The 19,538-nt window shown below is 38.2% G+C and overlaps 1 protein-coding gene across 31 annotated transcripts in view; it reads left to right on the top strand.

Moving 5' to 3' along the window:
* The window catches only part of EPB41L3 (erythrocyte membrane protein band 4.1 like 3), a 96,034-nt gene extending 77,433 nt beyond the window's left edge, over positions 1 to 18,601 (top strand). For 7 of the 31 annotated variants that reach the window (XM_068671545.1, XM_068671553.1, XM_068671547.1 and 4 more), the window contains 14 exons: positions 1,878 to 1,931; positions 3,854 to 3,889; positions 4,056 to 4,121; positions 4,602 to 4,793; positions 8,178 to 8,252; positions 8,661 to 8,762; positions 9,481 to 10,194; positions 10,712 to 10,834; positions 11,339 to 11,734; positions 12,547 to 12,678; positions 13,095 to 13,193; positions 14,306 to 14,386; positions 14,651 to 14,767; positions 16,033 to 18,601. In XM_068671545.1, coding sequence (XP_068527646.1) covers positions 1,878 to 1,931; positions 3,854 to 3,889; positions 4,056 to 4,121; positions 4,602 to 4,793; positions 8,178 to 8,252; positions 8,661 to 8,762; positions 9,481 to 10,194; positions 10,712 to 10,834; positions 11,339 to 11,734; positions 12,547 to 12,678; positions 13,095 to 13,193; positions 14,306 to 14,386; positions 14,651 to 14,761 — 2,181 coding nt within the window. In that variant the 3' untranslated portion in view covers positions 14,762 to 14,767; positions 16,033 to 18,601. The remainder of the gene's footprint in view (positions 1 to 1,877; positions 1,932 to 3,853; positions 3,890 to 4,055; positions 4,122 to 4,601; positions 4,794 to 8,177; positions 8,253 to 8,660; positions 8,763 to 9,480; positions 10,195 to 10,711; positions 10,835 to 11,338; positions 11,735 to 12,546; positions 12,679 to 13,094; positions 13,194 to 14,305; positions 14,387 to 14,650; positions 14,768 to 16,032) is intronic. The other 24 variants (XM_068671570.1, XM_068671563.1, XM_068671569.1 and 21 more) reach the window with 18 other exon arrangements.
* The last annotated feature ends 937 nt before the right edge of the window (positions 18,602 to 19,538 follow it).

Below are 19,538 nucleotides of genomic sequence, written 5' to 3'. Positions count from 1 at the left end.
CCTTGGTAGCTAGCATTGCTATTGACTTTTCACTAATACCCAACTTCAAGTTCTCAAGTGCACAGTATATGCCAGACTCACGATGTAGTGCCTTGACACAAATCTTTTAATTCTTTTTAAATGCCTAGGTTTATTAATTCCTTTTTCTTTTAATAGTAGTGACAATGCATAAGGTGGTTTTTTTGATTGTTTGTTTTTGGTTTTTTTTTTTTCATGTTGCCATACAGTTATTTATGTTTTAAAGATGTGAGCTTCTATGCTAATAAAGAAACAATTTTCAGAGAAATGTTTTGTAATGTTTTAGTGAAAGCAGCCTGACCAGATAGGTAGCCTATTTTGGCAGTACAGATTTATTTAAAAGTAAACGTGGTCTGTCTAGTGAGTGGTTATTACTTGAAAAATTGCATCTAACTTTCATTCATGCACTTACCCAATAGTTCAAAATATCTGCTTATTCTTATGCCTGTCATACAAGTAATACAAATTATTTGAAGAAATTAATGATAAAGAATAAAGCAGTGAAAACAAAAAAAAAATAATAAAAAAAATATGAATCATTGCAGTTGTCAGGAAATGACAGAAAATAGGAAATTCAAACTTAGACTGATCATCCGTGTCTTGCAGAAGGTTGCCTATTTTTCCTGTTTCATACTGATGTGATTTGTGGATGAGATATATTGTCCTGGCCTTAGGTTGCCTGCTGGTGTTACTTTAGATTATCTAAGGACCACAGAAAATCACTAATCAAAACAAAAGGTTTCACTGACGTTAAAACAACTTGTATGTGCCAATCTAGGGCATTAGGGAGCGCTTTCATTACTTAATAGTTTTCCGTAAGCTTGTATAACATCAAAAATAGTCATTTGATCTGTCTTCTCAGCCTGCAGTAACCTACACTAGACTCTCTATTTACTCCTCAACACTTGGGTTCTCCACTAAAATGTTATTCTTGGTGTCAATATTCTACCAGAGCAAAGCAGGGACAGATCAGTCTGTGCAATGCTGTGCTTTGTTTCCTTTTTATCACTTGTACCCAGTGAGTGTTGTGGGGGGGGAGGGAGTTAATTTTATTTTTCTCCTGTTTTTGTCCATATTCTTAAATGGAATGAGAAGTATTTTGATTTTTTTTTTTTAATAACAATTTTATTTCTTTTTACTACTGGTGACAATGTCAGCTGCTCTTTATTGGAACAAAGTGGGATCTGAGCCCTACCTACTTTTACTCCATAGGCAGGCAGTAGGTGGGCTGAGGGTACAGTTATTTCTACTCCTTGGTAATGCAGACAGCCTCATAGTGTATAAATGTGGATATAAGACACCTTCTGTACAAATGAGGGGCTGAAAGTCAGGTGACTGTTAAAGTAGCCTTTTGTTTGTTTGTTTGTTTCTATTTAGTTATCTTTTCCCCCTCCAGATAAAAAGTCAAGCAACCCATTAATCTATCTTGGCTAAAAAAAAAAAACCCTTGATAAATAATATTCTTATTAAAAAAATATGGGAGGAAAAGTTTCTTTACAAAATATCTTTTTTTTTCCTTTTTTTTCAAGCCACCTGGCTTTCTTAAAAATAAAAATAAAATCTGCTACTCAAATAACACTTTTTCTGTAACATTTTGTTTGGCTTATAAATTTGTTACAGTAAAGCCGTATACTGTGTACAGTACGCCTTGAGTCTTCCTCTGAGTCTGTTCTGTTTACTAATATAGCATTTTTATTTTGCTTCTTTGACTTGTGCGTGATTTGAAAAGCAATGCTAATGCAGTTCACAGGGATGTTGAATTTAACAGTTCTCCATGTGGCCTGCGTGTACTGATGAGATGGGTTTATTCTTTATTCCTGCCTTCCTCTTGGAACGTGGTTACTTGTCTAACAAAATAGACTGACAGTGAGCAGACGGATACTGCAGCTGATGGTGAGACCACTGCCACTGAGGTTTGTACAGTCCCCGGCACCCAGTTAGTGAAGGGGAGAGCTTTTTGCTTCAGCTCTCCCCGACCCCACTGGGCATGAGTGCTAAAATGCATGTCTCCTCCTGCAGTGTAGGGTACTCCACACTGTGCATGTCTGCGCGCGAGCGCGAGTTTCCCTTGGCGAGTGGTGTTTTCAGGGCACCCTTCAGATTCATCTTATTTCAGTATTTTATGGGGAAGCTTCAAACCTCGTGCTTTCTTGCGTGGATAGCAGGATGGTAGCAGCATCACCCATGCAAGCGGTGACTACCTGGACGGTCAAACCGGCCAGGTCATGTTCTGCTTTTTTTCTGTTTGTTTCTTTGCACTTATAATCCGCAGTCTGTTTGAGAGAGGGAGGTTGGGGAACGAAGTAAAGCAGAGTTTTCAAGTTTTCTGGAAAAAAAAAAACAAAAACAAAAACAAAAACAAAAACAAAAACAAAAAGGTATTTTCAGATTATAAATATTTTCAATGCTATTAGTTTCACGTATCATCTTCAAAGATGTGTGTACAGCCAACAATTGGGTGCGGGAGATTTAAAAAAAAAAAAGAGTTTTTCTTGGTACTGATAAGCTTCATATCCAACAACATAGTATGTAGACTGTGCAGGCAAATTCAACTGTGTGTGACTCCAGTGAAGCGTATATAATGCTTTCATAATTAATATGGTTGCAGCTGCAAACATGAGATGAATTTGGTCTGACATCTGGTAGAAGACAGAGCCTTACTGCAAACACTACTGTAGGTTTTCAGTAAGATCTCATTAATATTTCAGACTGTTAAAATTATCATCAAGGAAAAATTCTCTATATGACGTGTCAGGACAATTCAGCCTTGGCTGTAAATAGAATAGATTTGAACTGAGTTATGAAGTAGTCAACAGATAAAGATCTTTCAGTGGGTCATTTCACTAATTAGAACTGTATGAAAAATTAACAATAAAATAGTGGCACAAGCATTAGCAGAACCCACATGGAGTAACAACATAATGTCTGTAGAGGCTAGTCAGGAACACAAAAGGCTTTGAAGTACCTTTTGCACTCCATAGCTTCAGGCTGTGAGCCATACAAAAAGTAAAACATAATCCTAAAACCATGACACTTCAACTGTTCCATTTATTTAGCAAAAATGCATGATAATTTCCCTATACTCCACCTTTATTTTAGGGGAGAAGATTTTGTGAACCATTTTTCTTATGGACACCTGATTTTCAGAAAGTGCGGTATACCTGCCATCTGAAAATTAAACCCTCAGAAAATGAGCTGTCTTGGTAGTTCATATTGCGTTGCTTTTGAAAGTTTGAGCTGAAGTGAATGTGGTATGTGTCCAGTTCCAGAACCATGGCAGATTGATCCTGAAAGAATATATACAGATTGAATTTGAAATACATTTATATGGATATGAAGTGGGACTGAGGTTAGGGAAATAGCATTTTTAGCAAATAAAATATGGTTCATTCTGTAGAAAGTGTTGCACATTGTTTACCCTTGATGAGTTTACACAAAACATTTCCTGTGGCTCAGGAGATGTCCTCGTATGTTTAAATTTGGGGATTATAGATTTCCAAAGAATTTGCTGTTGCCATTTGGTCCTAAACCAGCAGTGACCTCAGCAAGATGAGGTCACCAATGATAATGGAAAATTAAATAATGGAAGTTAAATAATGATAATGTAAAATTTTAAGGCAAATGTTGAATACTCCTTTGTTCAAAATTAACAAATTTGAAAAGAGGAGGCCTGCTCTGGTTTAGGAAGCTGTGTAGTTAGCTACTGTGTCTACTCATTTGCCTTAAGCTTTTAAGGAAAGTGTGATCTGAATCTAGCCCACTAACCAACTTTTATAAAGCCTTCTGTTAATATGAATGGATAAGGTATTTTCTCAAATCTTTCTCATGCTGGCAGTCGGATCAAGAGGAAGACGGAGATCTAAAGGCGCAGGTAAAGAAACAAAAGGCCCAGATGTTACTAAGTATTGATGTTGGAGGTGTTCATATCTCTCAGCATGCTATTGTCAGTTCTCTGTGAAGAAATGTGTAGAAACAGCATTTTGTATCCTTTCAATACTGTGTCCCTTACCTTTCCCTTTCTTTTTCACTTCTTTCAGAATAGTCTGATTAAGCGAATACAGGGTGAAAATGTGTATGTCAAACATAGTAATCTTATGTTAGAGGTTGGTATTGGTATATACCAGTGCATGTGCGTACATGTGTGTTAGTTTTAGTGGTAAACCGTGAATCTGCACTATGATGCATGACTTGTGTATTCCCACCTGCTAATAAATTAAGTAGATATTTTTTTCTCAGATTATGATGAATCCTCTAACTCGTACTATAAATATATATATGTGTGCGCGTATGTGTGTGTGCCTCCACGCGCATATGTATGTTTGTTTTAAGCCTCTTTACCAGGTATAAATTAAAGCGATACAGATAAACTCTTTAAGAGTATTTTTATACCCACTTGTACAAGATATGCTATGCTGTTACCTTTCAAAATGCCACATTTTCACAGAGTGTTGTGTTAGTGCTGTGCTCCCCAGCTCCCTGAGATGTTACTTTCCCATTTACTAACCGAGTTACGTGTTTTGGCTCTGAAATTTGGCCAGCTTAGGATGTATTTCAAACTGCTCTATTCTTTTAAAACTATCTAGGACCTAGACAAAACCCAGGAAGATCTGATGAAACATCAGACCAATATAAGCGAGCTGAAACGAACCTTCTTGGAAACCTCCACAGAAACGGCTGTGTCTAATGAATGGGAGAAGAGGCTTTCCACATCTCCCGTTCGGCTTGCAGCAAGGCAGGAGGAGGCTCCTATGATTGAACCGCTAGTGCCTGAAGAGGTCAGCTCGATCTGAAAGGCTTCACAATGTATTTGTATTCACTTTTACTTACAGTAGCTCTCAGGAGATGTTAGAGGCCTCCCCATGTCTGCAGGTGCTCCCCTTTTTCAGGACACAGGCTCTAGCAGCAAAGGCACAAGGAAGAGCAGATAACTTATATATATATATATTTATATATAAGTACGTATAGGCAGAGTGCAAAATTCACTGCAAGCCACCTGGCAGAATTGGGTCTCTCTAAGGGTGCAAAATGGAGGCTTCCTTACAGGTTCGTTGAGCCTGAGGAAGTCCAGCCATGCATGAAGAAACCGTGATGGTGATTGAAGGGAAATTTAAACAATGGTGACTGCTTGGGAGCAGTGGTGTAGCAGCACGGATGGGGCTACAGTACCAAACCTGACAGGAAAATACAGAGCAAAGGACAGAACTCTGTCAGTCTTTGAAGGTGAAGAAGAAATAATGATGATAATTGGGCCTGCTTGGCCACTTCCACAGGGGAGCTGATAGTTGCTGCAGTCTGCTGCATACCTATTGAAGACCCAGTGCAGATTGATAAGCGTGCACATTTTCATGCAGTGTGTATGCAGGAAAAAATCTTACTGTGCAGCCTGAAATGCTCACAAGAAACTTGCCGATTAAAAAGCTGTGCTTTATTTAGGTTGTGGATAGATGCTGAGATGTAGAGGTAATGATGTAACATTACTGTTCCCTTAAAACATATAGGTGTTCAAAACAAGCAGAGAGTGTCTTAAGTCTAGTAGAGCAAACAGAAGCCTGCTTGTGTCATATGCATGAGGATTAATTTTTATTCCATTGTGGTTATCTGGTTTCTGTTTCACAGGAATCATCTTTGTATTTACCACTTGCTTTTTAGGACCAGTAACTGCTCCTAAAATTTGCTTCTGACATCGTTTCAATGATTTACTGTTGTAAGGAACTTAGCAAGATTGGACAGAAAGTATAATTCAAAAGCATCTTCTGGTTTCGTACCTTAGAGTTTGGCACTGCGGACCTGTAACTCTCTGGGGAGGCATGCAGATAACATGTCAACTTCTCCTTCTTCCTGTTAGGGTAAGGGATGTTGACAAGAAAAAGACCCCAGCTCCTCATTTCCCACATTATATCCATCTATTCCAGTGTCTGTTAGAGGCATCTGACTTGCATTAGAGTGGCCATTAGGTTGTATTAAAATATCGAAAAAGCTGACTCAGTGCACAGGGCGTACCTTTTGGAGAGAGCACTAGTGTGATTGGAGTACTAATTTTACTCCTACTGTCTTGCTCAGGAATCATAATAGATCCTACAAACATATTAATAAGGTTGTAGTTGAAAATACAGGTTTTCTGTCTTAAAAGAAAGAATGTAATTATAATAAACAGGATGCATCTAACATATTAATGATGTGAGGAACTGTTGAAAAGGGAGGGATTGGTTAGTTGAGCCTAACCAATTTTTTTTCATTCTTCTTGAATCAGAAAAGTGTGGGTGAAGCAAACGTAACTCCCGAGTTTGTTTCAAGTCTTTATTATTACACAAATTTAATAACAAAATGGTTATTAAAATTCACAGACATGGCAAAATGTTACAGTTAAGTATGCTTTACCCTGAGGAAAGACATCTTAACCCTTCATTTGGAAAGGAAAAGGGCAAGAGATACCCCCATCTGATAACTCTCTTACTGGATGAAAAGGATTTGCTCAAAAGCAATGTCCAGTTGCTGTTGCATCTAAGTAAACTACAGCTGTCCCTCAAAATCTCATCCAAATGAAGGTATTTCTGTGAAAAATATGAGTGGATTTGAGCTATCAGAGCTTAACTCTGGGGTGACTTCTGGCACTGCACTGTAGGTAACATCTGACCGTTCTTTTTGTCTGTGTTAAGTGGGATGGTTTCAGTTTGTATGTCCTGCTTTAAGCCATGCAAAGTCAAAATCAGCACCATAGCATCTATGAAGAGATGCACAGGCAGTCAGAATCCAGAGCATGTAGACCCACAGTAGCTCAACATAGTCAAGGAAGCTACATGTTTAATTCAGAGTAGCCACTTTAAAAGTGTATTCAAAGCTGTTACAACTAGTTCTTTAAAATTAGTATAATAAAACAAGAACAGAGGGGAAAATACGCCTTTTCAAAATGTGTACTTTGAGTGTCTGGCATGGTTTGTGTTTGGTCAGACCGATTTTAAGCCTGCCTGGTCACCAATTCGTTTCTCACAATAGTAGGAGATATTCTTAGGTTTTATTTAGTTATGAAAAATTGTTTTAAATGTCTGCTATAATGGTGGTCAGATAGCTGCAGAACATGAAAGCCATCATATTAACAGATTCCTTAACAATGTTTAGTCTGGCCTGGATTGAATTAAAGCAGCACTTTAGAAATGAAGAAGTTATGCCTCTCAGTGCAGTCAAGTAGCGGAGTCATTTCTCCCTTTCCATCTCTAGTTTCTAGAAGTTCTGTATCTTTCTTTAAGTGTGAACCTTTCTTCCCAAGTACAGCAGGGTGTATGAATTTAAAATGGTACCTTTTTATCATGCCATTGTGTTGCTTGCATTTACACACCTAAAGCATACATCAGACTTTAAAGTGGATTGAAAAGGTTTGGCAAGAAACCTGCTTTGCTATGCGGGGGTTTACATGCTCCAGCGAAATGAAGAAGGTGGACAGCCTAGAAGCAGGGAGAATGTCCAAGAGTATCTTGCCCAATGAGAAATATGCATGTCCAGGCTCAAAAGGCTTAGGAAATTGAGCCTTCCCTCCATTTTAAAGTTTCCGAGTTGGTCAAGTTGCAGAGAGATTTTCATTATTCTTACAGCATTGGGAAAGCACAGATGGGGTAAAGCTGAAGAAGAAAATTCCTGTCATGCTGTATTGGGTAATACAGCAATGGTTGGCTTCCTGCATGTGGAAAACATTCTGAGACCTCTTATACCCATAAGGAGAAAGGGCAAGCCAAAATCTTTGCAGAGCACACATTCTGCCTGCTTCAACAGAGAAAGCTGCAAACTCAGGAAAGAGATAAAACCAGCATGAGGCAGAGGGTCCTGTGTTTTGGCTGTTGTTGGAAGCCATGTAAGTTGGCACCAGACACATTTAAGTGAATAACGTAGGATGATGTCAGGTGCATCCACACCTGAATATTACTCAGTTTGCTGTTTTTCCTGCTATACAAACTGTATGCTCATGTCCACTTTGCATTCATCTGAATGTCCTTAACAGCGCAACTGTTTGAAAACCTCTTTGGTGTAAAATTATTCGGTGTAATTCTGTTTCCTAACTTACCATGCAATTAATAATTCATAGAGTAAAGAAGTCTGATAAGCTATTGTATAGTATAGTGGACTACCTGCCCTCCGTTTACTAAAACCATTTATTCCCCTGACATTAGACCAAAGAAGAAAGAGAAAAATCAGAAAAACTCATATTTTTGCAGAAGGGAGGTACTACATTCCTTGAAATGCAGGTAAAAACAAATCATACTTTTCTGAAATATGGTCAGATAGGCTGGCAATGATTTATTATTGTATTATCTTTTTTGCTTTCCAAGCCACTTTTTTTTTATTTATTATTAATTTCATAAATTCCAGAGCCAGATGTAATCTGGGCCTAAATTCTGAAGAATGAGTCCCCTCCAGAGCTTGTGACTGCCTAATAGAGATTGATTTCTCCTCTAGTTGCAAATCGACCTGTGCAGTGCTGTTTGTGGATATTGTTTGCAGTTGTGCATGCATTTCCAGCATAAGTCGCAATGAGAACGTTATGATTAATGGGGCACTTGTGTCATTAGAATGAATTTCCTATATGCTGTCAAGTGAATTCAGATTATGCTGAGTGATGGTGAACTTTGTATTTTTATTGGTTTTTCTATTAGCCAAGTGTGATAGAGAAGAAGCTGCAGGAAGGAGAATCTGCTGGCACTTTGGTTACTTCTCATCAAATCATTATCCAGAAAAGTATCCCATCATCCCTAGAGGTTATTTTTAATTCATTCAATTTTAAACAACCACATTTGCTTAAATACAGAAGTTATGGTGTTGTGGTCAAATAAGTGGATGCTGACTGCACAGTCTAAGCAAATCACGTAGAATATTTGCATAAGGAGAAAAAAAGACATTGCCTTCAGTTCAGTGTCTTCAGTAGTATGAAGTTTTCTGTGTTGTGCTTTTAAATTTAAATAATGCTGAAGGGGGTTGATGCTTTCTAACAAAAGTAAGGAAATTCAGTGCAGACCGCAGCTACATACAAATGCATACTATTCTAAAACCTCGTAAAAAGTGTGTTTGTGACAACTGGGGAACAGCTGAATGGGCTTATTTGCCCTATTTTTGTAACATGTTTTCAACTGTAGCATTACGAACCATTGTGATATATGGTTTTTAACCTCAGGATGGTTCCAAACACCATTTTACTTTGCTCCAAGTTACTGCAGACATAGTGTGACAAAAGTAATTTTTTTGTGTCTGCATTATATGGGCCTCTAAGGGGAGGAAGCCTACAAAGGAAATCATACTTTGCCTAAGGTGATATTGTTTATCAGTTTGATAACTGCTCTAAGAAGTTCAGTGGTAAAAGTTATTATAAGCTTTCAGAAGAGGCAGCATTGATTGCTTAAAAGACTTCACACTTTAGTGCTTCTGAAGCACAGATAAACCTTCAGATATTCTAATTTAGCTTTTGTATCTCAAATATAGGGCACTGAGGATTGGGTTATTATAGACAAAATACCCTCTGAGGTAGTTGATGATGAATCGAAAAAAAATGTGACGTACAAAGTAGTGACTGTGAGCAGTAAAGCTGGCATTCCACCTGAGCTATTAAAATCCAGTACCATTCTGATGCAGAGCTTTGAGGACTTGGAAAGTGAAATACAATCCAAAGAGGAGAATAAGCAGAAAATGTTCACCCTAGGAAGGTCCTATGATACCATGTCCGGGAGAATTGTAACCATGACAAGTAAAGCTAAAGAGGGAGAGAAAACAGTACAGCCTTCTGTAGAAGTTTTGCAAAAAATGGAAAGGGAAGTGCAAGAATCTGTGAAAATCGTTCCAGCAGTGGCTGAGTATGGGATCGTAGAGCATGCCACTGATGAGAAAGCCAGGAGGGGATCCGACGTGCAGAGCACAAAAAGAAAGCTGTCCGACTCCCTGACACCTATAAAGGAAGCAGAATCTCAGTTGCAGAGTCCTGAAGAGGAGAGTTGGAAAAAGACACCAAAGATGGATCAGGATTTGCAGTTACATGGTACACTGGGAAGCTTGCAGCTTGGCAAAGCAGAAAAACACCTTGACAGTGAAGCTGTAAAAGCAGGGGCATTTGCCCGGAAAGAGTGGAGATATTCCAGAGAACAACCATTTACCATTGCTACTGCTCACTATGTTACTGAGTCGTCTGCATCAAAAGTAGTGGTAACGAGTGGCTTTGACTTCACGCCACGGGTTTAAAGATTAAAGCATGACTTCTTTTAGGCAATACCCTCACACTACCCTACCTTTCAGTTCTGCTGCCTGGCTTTATGTTGACAGCAGCCAACCCAGCTTATTTTTTTTCTCATAATTTGAATCTTTACCACGGTCTAAAGCAGGCATTATATAAGGCTTTCAACTTTTCCAGTTTATTTAAAAATCCATGTTACTGAAATGTGGTATTGCTGCTGTTGCTTGTTAACCAAAGGATAAAAAGGTTTGCTTGAACCAGCAAAATGCCAGTGCTAACAACTATGCTTTGTAACTATTGCTTACTACAGCCATTATGAATTTGCTCTAATTTATTTTCCCATTCTTATCCTGTTTCCAACCTCTGTGTGCCCCTGCAACCTTCTTTTCCTTTCCTCTATCTCTGGCTCCAGTTTTGTCAATTAATATGTCTGTGCATATGGGTCTTCCTTTCTCCTGTGTATGACTCTCCATTTCTTTGTCTGTTTAGACTAAACAGTCCACTGGTGAAAAAACCTTGGATGGCTCAGATATCTTCAGTTTAATAGAGTCCGCCAGAAAACCGACAGAGTTCATAGGAGGGGTTACTTCTACTTCACATAGCTGGGCTCAGGTGGCCATTTGATTCCATCTGTCAGTGTTATAAATGCGCACTGATGACTTTGGTTTTTCTTTTGTTTCCTGTTTTTATGCATAACTCAGAGCCTGTATAACTAACACATGGACTTGCTGTGCTTTTTCCGTTGTTACAATAGACCACAACAGAAACTTCACCAAAAGGAAAAAAAAAAAAAATTTTTTTTTCTTAATCTCATTTCACTTTATTTTGGTCATTTTACAGGGTGCTGTATTTTGCCTTTATAAACCTCGCACAAAACTACCAAGAAGAAAAACGCATTTCTCTTCACCTTTAAAAATTGTAATTCTTGCTTTATTTTTCATTTCTACTATGCTAATTAGGTCCTCAGAGTGAAAATCCATCAATGCGAGAGAAATAAATTGGCAAAATGTAATACCCCATTTTTATTTATGTTCACAGTACATTAAGCTGAGGAGCTGTTCTAAGTACTGTTGTCTGCTTCTGACATTGAGGTGGTTTTATTCTCTTTCTCTACAGAGAATAGACACAACGACATCTCAGGAGACAGCTTCCAGTGAAATGAAGCAAGCAGCTCAGCCACACCAGGATGCAGTGACGAAGGTTGTACAGGAGACTGTGGTTATCGAGGAGAGACGTGGGATGAATGTGCATGCAAGTGGGGATCCTGCTAAAGTGGCTGGACTTGTGCTGGATGCCCAGGCTCAGGCAGCATCTGCGGCAGCTGCTAGCGTGAAAGGGAAGGAGGGCTCTGCTGTGACTGAGGGGGCTAAAGAGGAAAAAAGGGAGGAGGCTGATAAAGCTGTAACCAAACAGGAAGGCGTTGCTGCTGCTGCTACTTCTCATGAGCAAGCGGAGGAGCACAGTACAACAGTTCAAGTTTCAGATTCTTTGGAAAGAAAACCTCATTTTGAGGTAACTTGTTATTAAATCAGTTATTGCACTGAGTTGTAAATGTATGCAGTAGTGGACTAAATCAATTCCTCTCATGGAAAGTAAAGGGTACAAGGCTTGTATGATTGCATCTTTACAGCAGGCAGTTTGTTTCTCCTCTTATTTCCTCCTTGCATGGCACCTGCAAGGCTTGTCGCTGGTTTCCATCCTTGGCAAAATGCCATGCATATTTTACCTAAAAGCGCTTTTCATGCTGCAAGGAAATACCTAATTTGGTGGCTTTTTATGCAGTGGATAACTAGAATTCAGCTGGCATTTTCTTTGGGAAAGTCCATCAAGATTGGCAATGTTCACATGTCCTCAAAGACAGAAAATTTTTTTTTCTGTGTTTGGTACAATTGTTAAATTATTGTACTATGTATCAAGCAATCCAGGCTTCTTATATTAATCCTATTTATAAAATTTCAAGAATTATTTTGCAGAAGGAAAAAAAAAGCTTGTTTTTTTCTCTCTTTTTTTTTTTTTCTTTCTGAGACCTGAATGGAAAAGTAGGCCTGAATAAGATTTGTTCTCTTGTCACTCTGAGAAAATGTGTAATGTTTACATCTTTCCTGAAGTTTGTTTTCCTGAAATCCAGGATAGTGTTAAATATTGCCAGAATAATATACATGTATGTACCATTATAATTAAGAGATTTTCTCTCTTTTATTTTCCTAAAGAGCACTTATTATTCATCCCCCCTTCTTTTCCCATGCAAGAATATATTCTGAGTAATCCTGAAGCTTTACTAAATGTTCCAATGCCTTTTTTTTTTTTTTTTTCTGTTTACACAGTCACCAGTTGTGAAGACTGAGACTATCAGTTTCAGTAGCGTTCCTGCTGGGGGGGAAAATCTTGAAATTTCAACGAAGGAAGTGCCAGTAGTCCATACAGAAACAAAAACCATTACATACGAGTCTTCACAGGTAAGAAATTCTGCAAAAGCCAAGGTCTAATTTAACATGGCCTTAAGGAACCCATATTTCTTCATTCATGTTTAAGTGTATGCCTTAGTGTGAACTGTTGCAAGTTGTTCAAGTATTAAATATTAGCACAAGGAGGATGTACGTAGTTATAGCATATCTGAAGGTCACTGTCATGTCCTGATGGAGGGCTTTGTGAGAATGGTGATGAAACTGCAGGTGTCAAAACCACACTATCTCATCTGTCTTTCCAGAAGCAGTGTCGTTATGCAGAGAGAAATACTGACACATGGTCACCCTTACAGCAATTATTTCCCTTTTATTAAATATTCTTTTTATGAAGAACAATAAAAATAGGGAAGTTCAGTTCTATCTCTGCTCAAGAGCATGTTTCTGATGATTGTCTTTTGGTTCTCTAGGTGGATTGTGGTGCTGACTCAGAACCAGGTGTGCTGATGAGTGCACAAACCATCACGTCTGAAACCACCAGCACTACAACCACTACACATATCACCAAAGTGAGTCCTCTGAAATCAGGGAGCTTTTTTTTTTTTTTTTTTTTCTCAGAAGGAATAAGTTTTCTTAGCTATTGCTCTATCTATTTTAAAACATGGACACGTGTTTATAATCTCTGGACAATATCCTGTCTATTTTGTGTACCTGTCTTCATTCACTTGTCTTTGGGTGTACTAGCTTGATTAACCAAGCTGTCATCCAAGGACTTGACAGCAGTCCCAAAAAACATAAACCCTTAGGGCATGTCTACATAAGCACAAAACATTGCTGTGCAGAAACACTTGAGTTAGCTGCAAATACTCTCTGAAACTGGGAGCAATGTAGCCACATTGGTATCAAGTGATTGCAATGAAGGAATAATTTTCCTGAGTGTGAGGGTGCATTGACAGGACTATACTGCTTTTGAGTAGTGAGTTATTACCTCTGCATGGTGTTGAAATGATAAAACAAATCTGTATTGTGTATTCATAATGGGAAATTCAGTCAGCTCAGACACTGCAGTTGATTCGTGTTGTCCCTTAAGGTGCTTGCTCACAGCCAGACAGAAAGCTTAAGGCCAAATAGACAAATGATGTTGGGTCTTTCAAGTTTCAAGGTAGCATCTTAGTAACTGGTCGCCCCTAAGCAGAAACATTATTTTTACAGTGACAGCTCTCCTACCAATGTTCACTGAGGACAGAATGTCATCTTTCTGCAGTCTAATTCAGTAGATGAACTATACAAAGGCCGTACAGCCTCTCTGTTCTTCTGAAGCCTGCAGTAGGACTTAACTAGGTCTTAACATGAGCTGTCTGTATGTCCATTCTTCTCTTAATGGGATGAATTTACCACTAATACCTGCCATTTTTGACACAACACATACAAGTATGTCTCCTGACATATACAATTTGGTTAAAATAACAAAATTATCAGTGTTGGAAGGACCCCTGGAGAGCTCCAATCCCCATTCAGAGCAGGCCAACTCCAGAGCTGCTCCGATTGCAGTTCAGGGTTGTCCATGTGCTCTGTTTGAGACTGTTCAGTCTGGTCACGTCTAGATTCCCAGTCATTCTGCAAATGGGTCACAGTGCTCTTTAAAGCAAGTTACTGACATGCATTTGTACCTCCCATTTAGACTGTGAAAGGAGGCATCTCAGAGACAAGAATTGAAAAACGAATAGTCATCACAGGAGATGCAGATATTGATCATGATCAGGTAAAATCTCTAAGCTGTTTGAGGCTACCGTGAAGACTGCCGAACAGAATATTTTTTAACATGGTTCTAAAAGATACTATTCAAACTGGCATGCCTTAAATTAAAGTGGATTAGTAGTTTAATCAGTGATGGTATATTTCATATTTTAATCATTTTCCTCATTTGTAAATTGTGTAATATCTCATGAATCTCTCCACCTTGCTACTGATCATGCATGTTCCACCTCCTTTTTGTTTTTGCCCTTCTGTGGTTTCCTTGGGATAGGCGCTGGCTCAGGCAATTAAAGAAGCCAAAGAGCAGCACCCTGACATGTCAGTGACCAAAGTAGTGGTACATAAAGAGACAGAAATCACACCAGAAGATGGGGAGGATTGACCACAGGTAAGAGGACTAGATGATTTTACTAGGCATTTACTGGGCTGGCATGTTGCAAAGGTTGTTTTCCTACCATAATTCACCTCTAACTCTTTTTCTTTCTCTCACTGGCATTTGCAAGTTGCATTTGTGCTAGTTATCAGTTCTGATATTTGAATGCAAAGCCCATTCTATTCTAAATGTCTTCATTTAATGGTGCCAGCTGGAGAAAGAGAAACTACTCATTTGCTTTTGTTGGCTTTCTGAAAATTCCTCATTGTCCATGCTTTGATATAGTCTAATTTCTAATCCTGAAGTCAAAAAAAATCCGTTGTCTGCTTTTATGTCATTTAAGAACAAATTGCTTTTGTTCTTAAAGTTATGCATTTTGTTTAAAAAATGCCAAAGGAAAAACCTATAGCTGCTTTTTAAACGTTCTGTGCAGATAAGTTACAAGTTAAGCTTTATTCCAAACTTGCAAAGATACAGTCTAACTTGCTTTTGAGTTTTGTTTTGAACCCAGTGAATCAGTGTGTCAGCATTTGTATGTCTTGGCTTTCTTAGGTATTTTAAAGGACATTTTACATTTTAAAGCAGCATTGTTTATCAAGATGAGATGATAATGCAGCTTTCTTGTGTCAAGCTTTTTTTTTTTTTTTTTAAAGGCATGCTCTCCAATTGTGGTTGGCTAAACAGATACCTTAATATTACTATATTTATTCTATGTGCAGAAACATGTCATGCATACTAACCTGCTCTGCAAAAGCTGTTAATGCCAGCACCATTGCACAAATTGCTTTGAATGCTGTATGCAGAAGAAAAGAAAAAAAAAAAGCTGCTTGTCTAATTTGTTTAAACCTATAGCAGCATTTTATTCTTAAAATATATATTCCTTAGCATTTGGTGTAAGTAACAGAGTATGATGCACAGCACCTTTTGAAGCTGTTTTGCTCTCCTGCTTTTGGATATAGAGACCTAAAGAAAACTGAATTTCAGTATCTGTAATTTATTTTGGAAGATGGAACCAATCACTGAGGAGTGAGTAGCCCTGATTCTTGTGGTATTCTGCTGAATGTTTCAGAGACAACATAATGTGGCTCAGTTAAAAGTCTATTGATGTCACTAAATTTTTCCATTGGCATCAATAGTCTTTAGAATGACTTTGGGCCAAGTCGCTTATACTGGAATGACGCTGTTTTTAAATAATTTTTGTTATGCCAATGATTTGACAAAATCTCTCTCTGCGGGAGAATGGTTGTTTCAAATAATTAACTCAGTTCTCTTTCCTGCAGGAATAATCTAGGTTGCATATGAATCCAGACATGCACACCCGTAGGAATACGAGAGCCTATATGGAGTCTCAGTTCCAACCTGACTGACTTGTATCTGTCTATGGAAAATTTCAGTACAGAAGAATTGATCATGACCGTTAATAAAGAAACTGGCAGAGATATCTTCCCATAGAAAGCAATCTGAATCAGCAGCAGTTAAACAATATTGCATGAAGCAACGATTAAATTACAGAAAAGCAGCATTTTTAATTTTCTTAAAAAGTCTAAGTTTTCAGCTATACCTGCACGTTCATAAACAGTATAAACAGTGATCTCATGTAACACATAAACAGTTCATGCCTTTCACAGTTTATGAAAGTCTAAACAGATTAAAATTTGTTAGGTGGCAAGCCTTTTGTTTACAGATATTGTAAATGAAGATTACCCCCAAAATGCTAGAAGCTGTATAGGTACTGTGTATAATGTTTTACCACACATTAGATGTGCCAATAACACAGTTTATTCAGTAAACAACTTGAATCTTACATTTGTTTCATCTGGTTTTATTACTGCCCGATAAACAATGATGAATCTTTACTCTTATCAAAATATTTAAATGCTTACAAAGTGTGCTTTGTATACCTGACTGAATACCTTATGAGGTAGTAATGATTTTAGCATATTAACTTTAACAATTTTTGTCAGCGTTGTTCAAAGTCAGCTTCTGGTCACCCTTCACAGATCCTAACCTTGTAAATTATATGTAGTTATTTTGGAGAAAATCTGTATTTTACTTAGTTTGCAGCTTTAGAAAATTATTAATTTGAAATAACCGTGATGGTTTTCTATTGATTTCCCTTATGTTCTCAGAGGAAAAAAAAAAAAAAAATCTGTTTGAGAATCTGGTCAGCATTTACTATCTAGTTCAGAGTCAAGCCTTAACCTGTACAGAACGTCCACTGAAAACTCGTTAGTGTTCAGCTATAATACCCACTGAAGGGATAGAGTCCATTACACTGTCAGCTGCATCACAACACATGGTGAATGTATGTTTCTGCATAGTGAAATAAAAGTGGTAAATGCATCCAAAATTGTATTGTTCTGTGTCTAAAAGAACCTAGTGTTTCTTATATTCAAAACGTTGTGTTACATTTGCAAGGCACCACAGGTTTTACACATCTGCACAGTAGGCACATTTTGTCTTCAGTGGTTGACACTGCACTGTGCAGACTGTTGGAGTTAGCAGGGGGTCCGAAGATGTTCACCTTTGTGTAAGTTGTGTTTGCAAATGAAAAGAAGTATTTGGTTTCTTCTGTTTTCTGTAGTTGTGTACTGTTTTCACTGAGGCTAAATGAAGGATTTTGTGGTTGCTTAGAAAGTAAAGGCCAGTAGCCCTTCTCTTTTTGCATTTTTGCTCTGAAACATGGATAAAATTATCTCTTTAAAGGAGTACTTCATTTTCTGTTCCTTTTTCTTGCTCTTTTGCCATATCTCATTGATGCTCCCCTGGTAATTAAAAAGAAATTCATAACAAGTAATTCACCCTTCAATCTGTATCTCCTTGCAGGATTGAAAGAAATGGATACAAGCAGACTTTTCAGGACTTAAAGGGCCAAATTTGCCCTTCATTGTTTACACAGGGCTCCCTCTCATTGAAGTCAATGGGTTGGCTTCAGCGGAGAGCAAGACTTGACCCAGTGACTTGTTAATAAATGTTTATTTTCTTAATTTAGAAAGAAAAATAGAATATATAGAGAGAATAACCTGTAGATAATAGTTTAAAATAATATCCCAAGCTTCAAAAGCTTTTCCCTAAGTCTCTAAAATGTCTTCCTTCCACCAGCCATTCTTCATGCCTTTAATCCAGAGTGCTAACTATGTAACTTCCCATACTGCAGTCATTGCTTACCTCTTGCCTGATGAATAATGCAAAAGTTACGGTCTGTTGTGGTCTTTGTCTGACCTCTCTCCCTACTAGCCCTTCAGATTTAGAGAAGAACGTCTATGTTCTTGCCCTCTTGGTGAAGGTAGGATCAGGTTTCTGGTGCTGCCAGCACCCTGCGGCAGCCATAGGTGGAAGAGGTGCTCACACAGTGTCTCAGCAGACTTCGTTCTTGGTTCTCGCTACTGCAACAGGAGTTTAAAAATAGACTCTGAAGCCATATTGATCTTCCCTCAGGTGCCCCTTATGTTGTCAGCTAAGAAACAGCATTGTATTACCTCAGAGAGACATGAGGCGGTTGCACAGCCTTCTCTCCAGAGTTAGCGTTATATTTTAGCATGGCTTGAGGAGATTGTACTTTGGTGATACTGCACAGTATGTATGCTGTCTACAGATATTGTATCTTAAGAAGTTAGTCTCCTTGGAAAGGATGCTCACAGCTAAGATACGGCCTAAGCATGTGCAAAATATGAGGAGATTAGAGTGGACAGGCAAGGACATCTCAGTGCCACTGTTGGCGTAGACCCTTGTTTGGGGGATGGTTCCTGGGAGCAATAGTTTTGGTTTTTGTTAGAAACTGTTTCTTGGGTTGTCTGCCTAATGCTGTGCCACATGAAATAAAAAACACCTGCCTGTTTCTACCAACCAGCTTTTGTCTCTGACTCTTCTCATTTATTGGTGGTCTTTGTCTGGTGTCTTGATGTAAAACAGTTTATAAAATAATCCTTCAAATGATATATTACTTGAAAACACGATTACTAACACAGACATCAGTACAGGAGAAAACCTCACTTGTTACAAATGGAGCCACATGAGAACTGGCTGATCTGCATCATTGAGGTAAGGGATCGTGATGGCTCTGCAAAGCAAGAATAAACATAACAGTCACCACAGTTGTAACCATTATAGATACAGAAAAAAATAAATCACTACCTCAGCCTTTTTAAGGCCATTTGGAATGACATTATATTTCTCCCTCTGAAGTTTTTTTAAGGTATTCCTCTCCCAAATTGCAAATAATGATTTGTGTACAAGCATCTCAAAAAACGTTAATGGGCCTCTAAATCCAGATACTAGATCAAAGCATTAGATTAGATTTAGCTGTTAGATTTAGCAGCTCAGTCCTATTTAACAGCTTAGTCCCAAAGCAGATTTAAGGAGCTGGTGTGATGGTGAAGCTCACCTGTACAATTAGTATCTGCAGAAATAATAGTTCTCCATAAATAGTTTCTCAAGGCAAACTGAGTCCAGGCTTCAGTCTGGAAAATAATATGTCATCTGGAAAATTTTGCATGCAGATTTCTTACCTTAATCCAAAATAGTTAAGAGTGCAAGGCCCTGTTTACAGGCTTCACCTTTACAATATGTTCTCTGCAACCTACCTTCATCACATAGTGTAGTGAAGTAAGGAAATGAGTTTCCTCTGTTTATAAAGGAACAGTAATGGTTCGGGTTCTGCAGAGCTAGGAATAAAACATTAATTTTTAATTTTTCTTCATCTTACATTCTACTGTAGTCTATGAAAAGTTTTCAGTGTGCCTGTGGCAATGCTAAGATAGATTGTTGAATACACCAGCAGCTCATA

Source organism: Anas acuta, chromosome 2 (assembly GCF_963932015.1).
Source record: "Anas acuta chromosome 2, bAnaAcu1.1, whole genome shotgun sequence".
Taxonomy (NCBI): domain Eukaryota; kingdom Metazoa; phylum Chordata; class Aves; order Anseriformes; family Anatidae; genus Anas; species Anas acuta.
The sequence above is the reverse complement of the archived record's forward strand: the minus strand, read 5'-3'. Positions and strand labels throughout refer to the sequence as shown.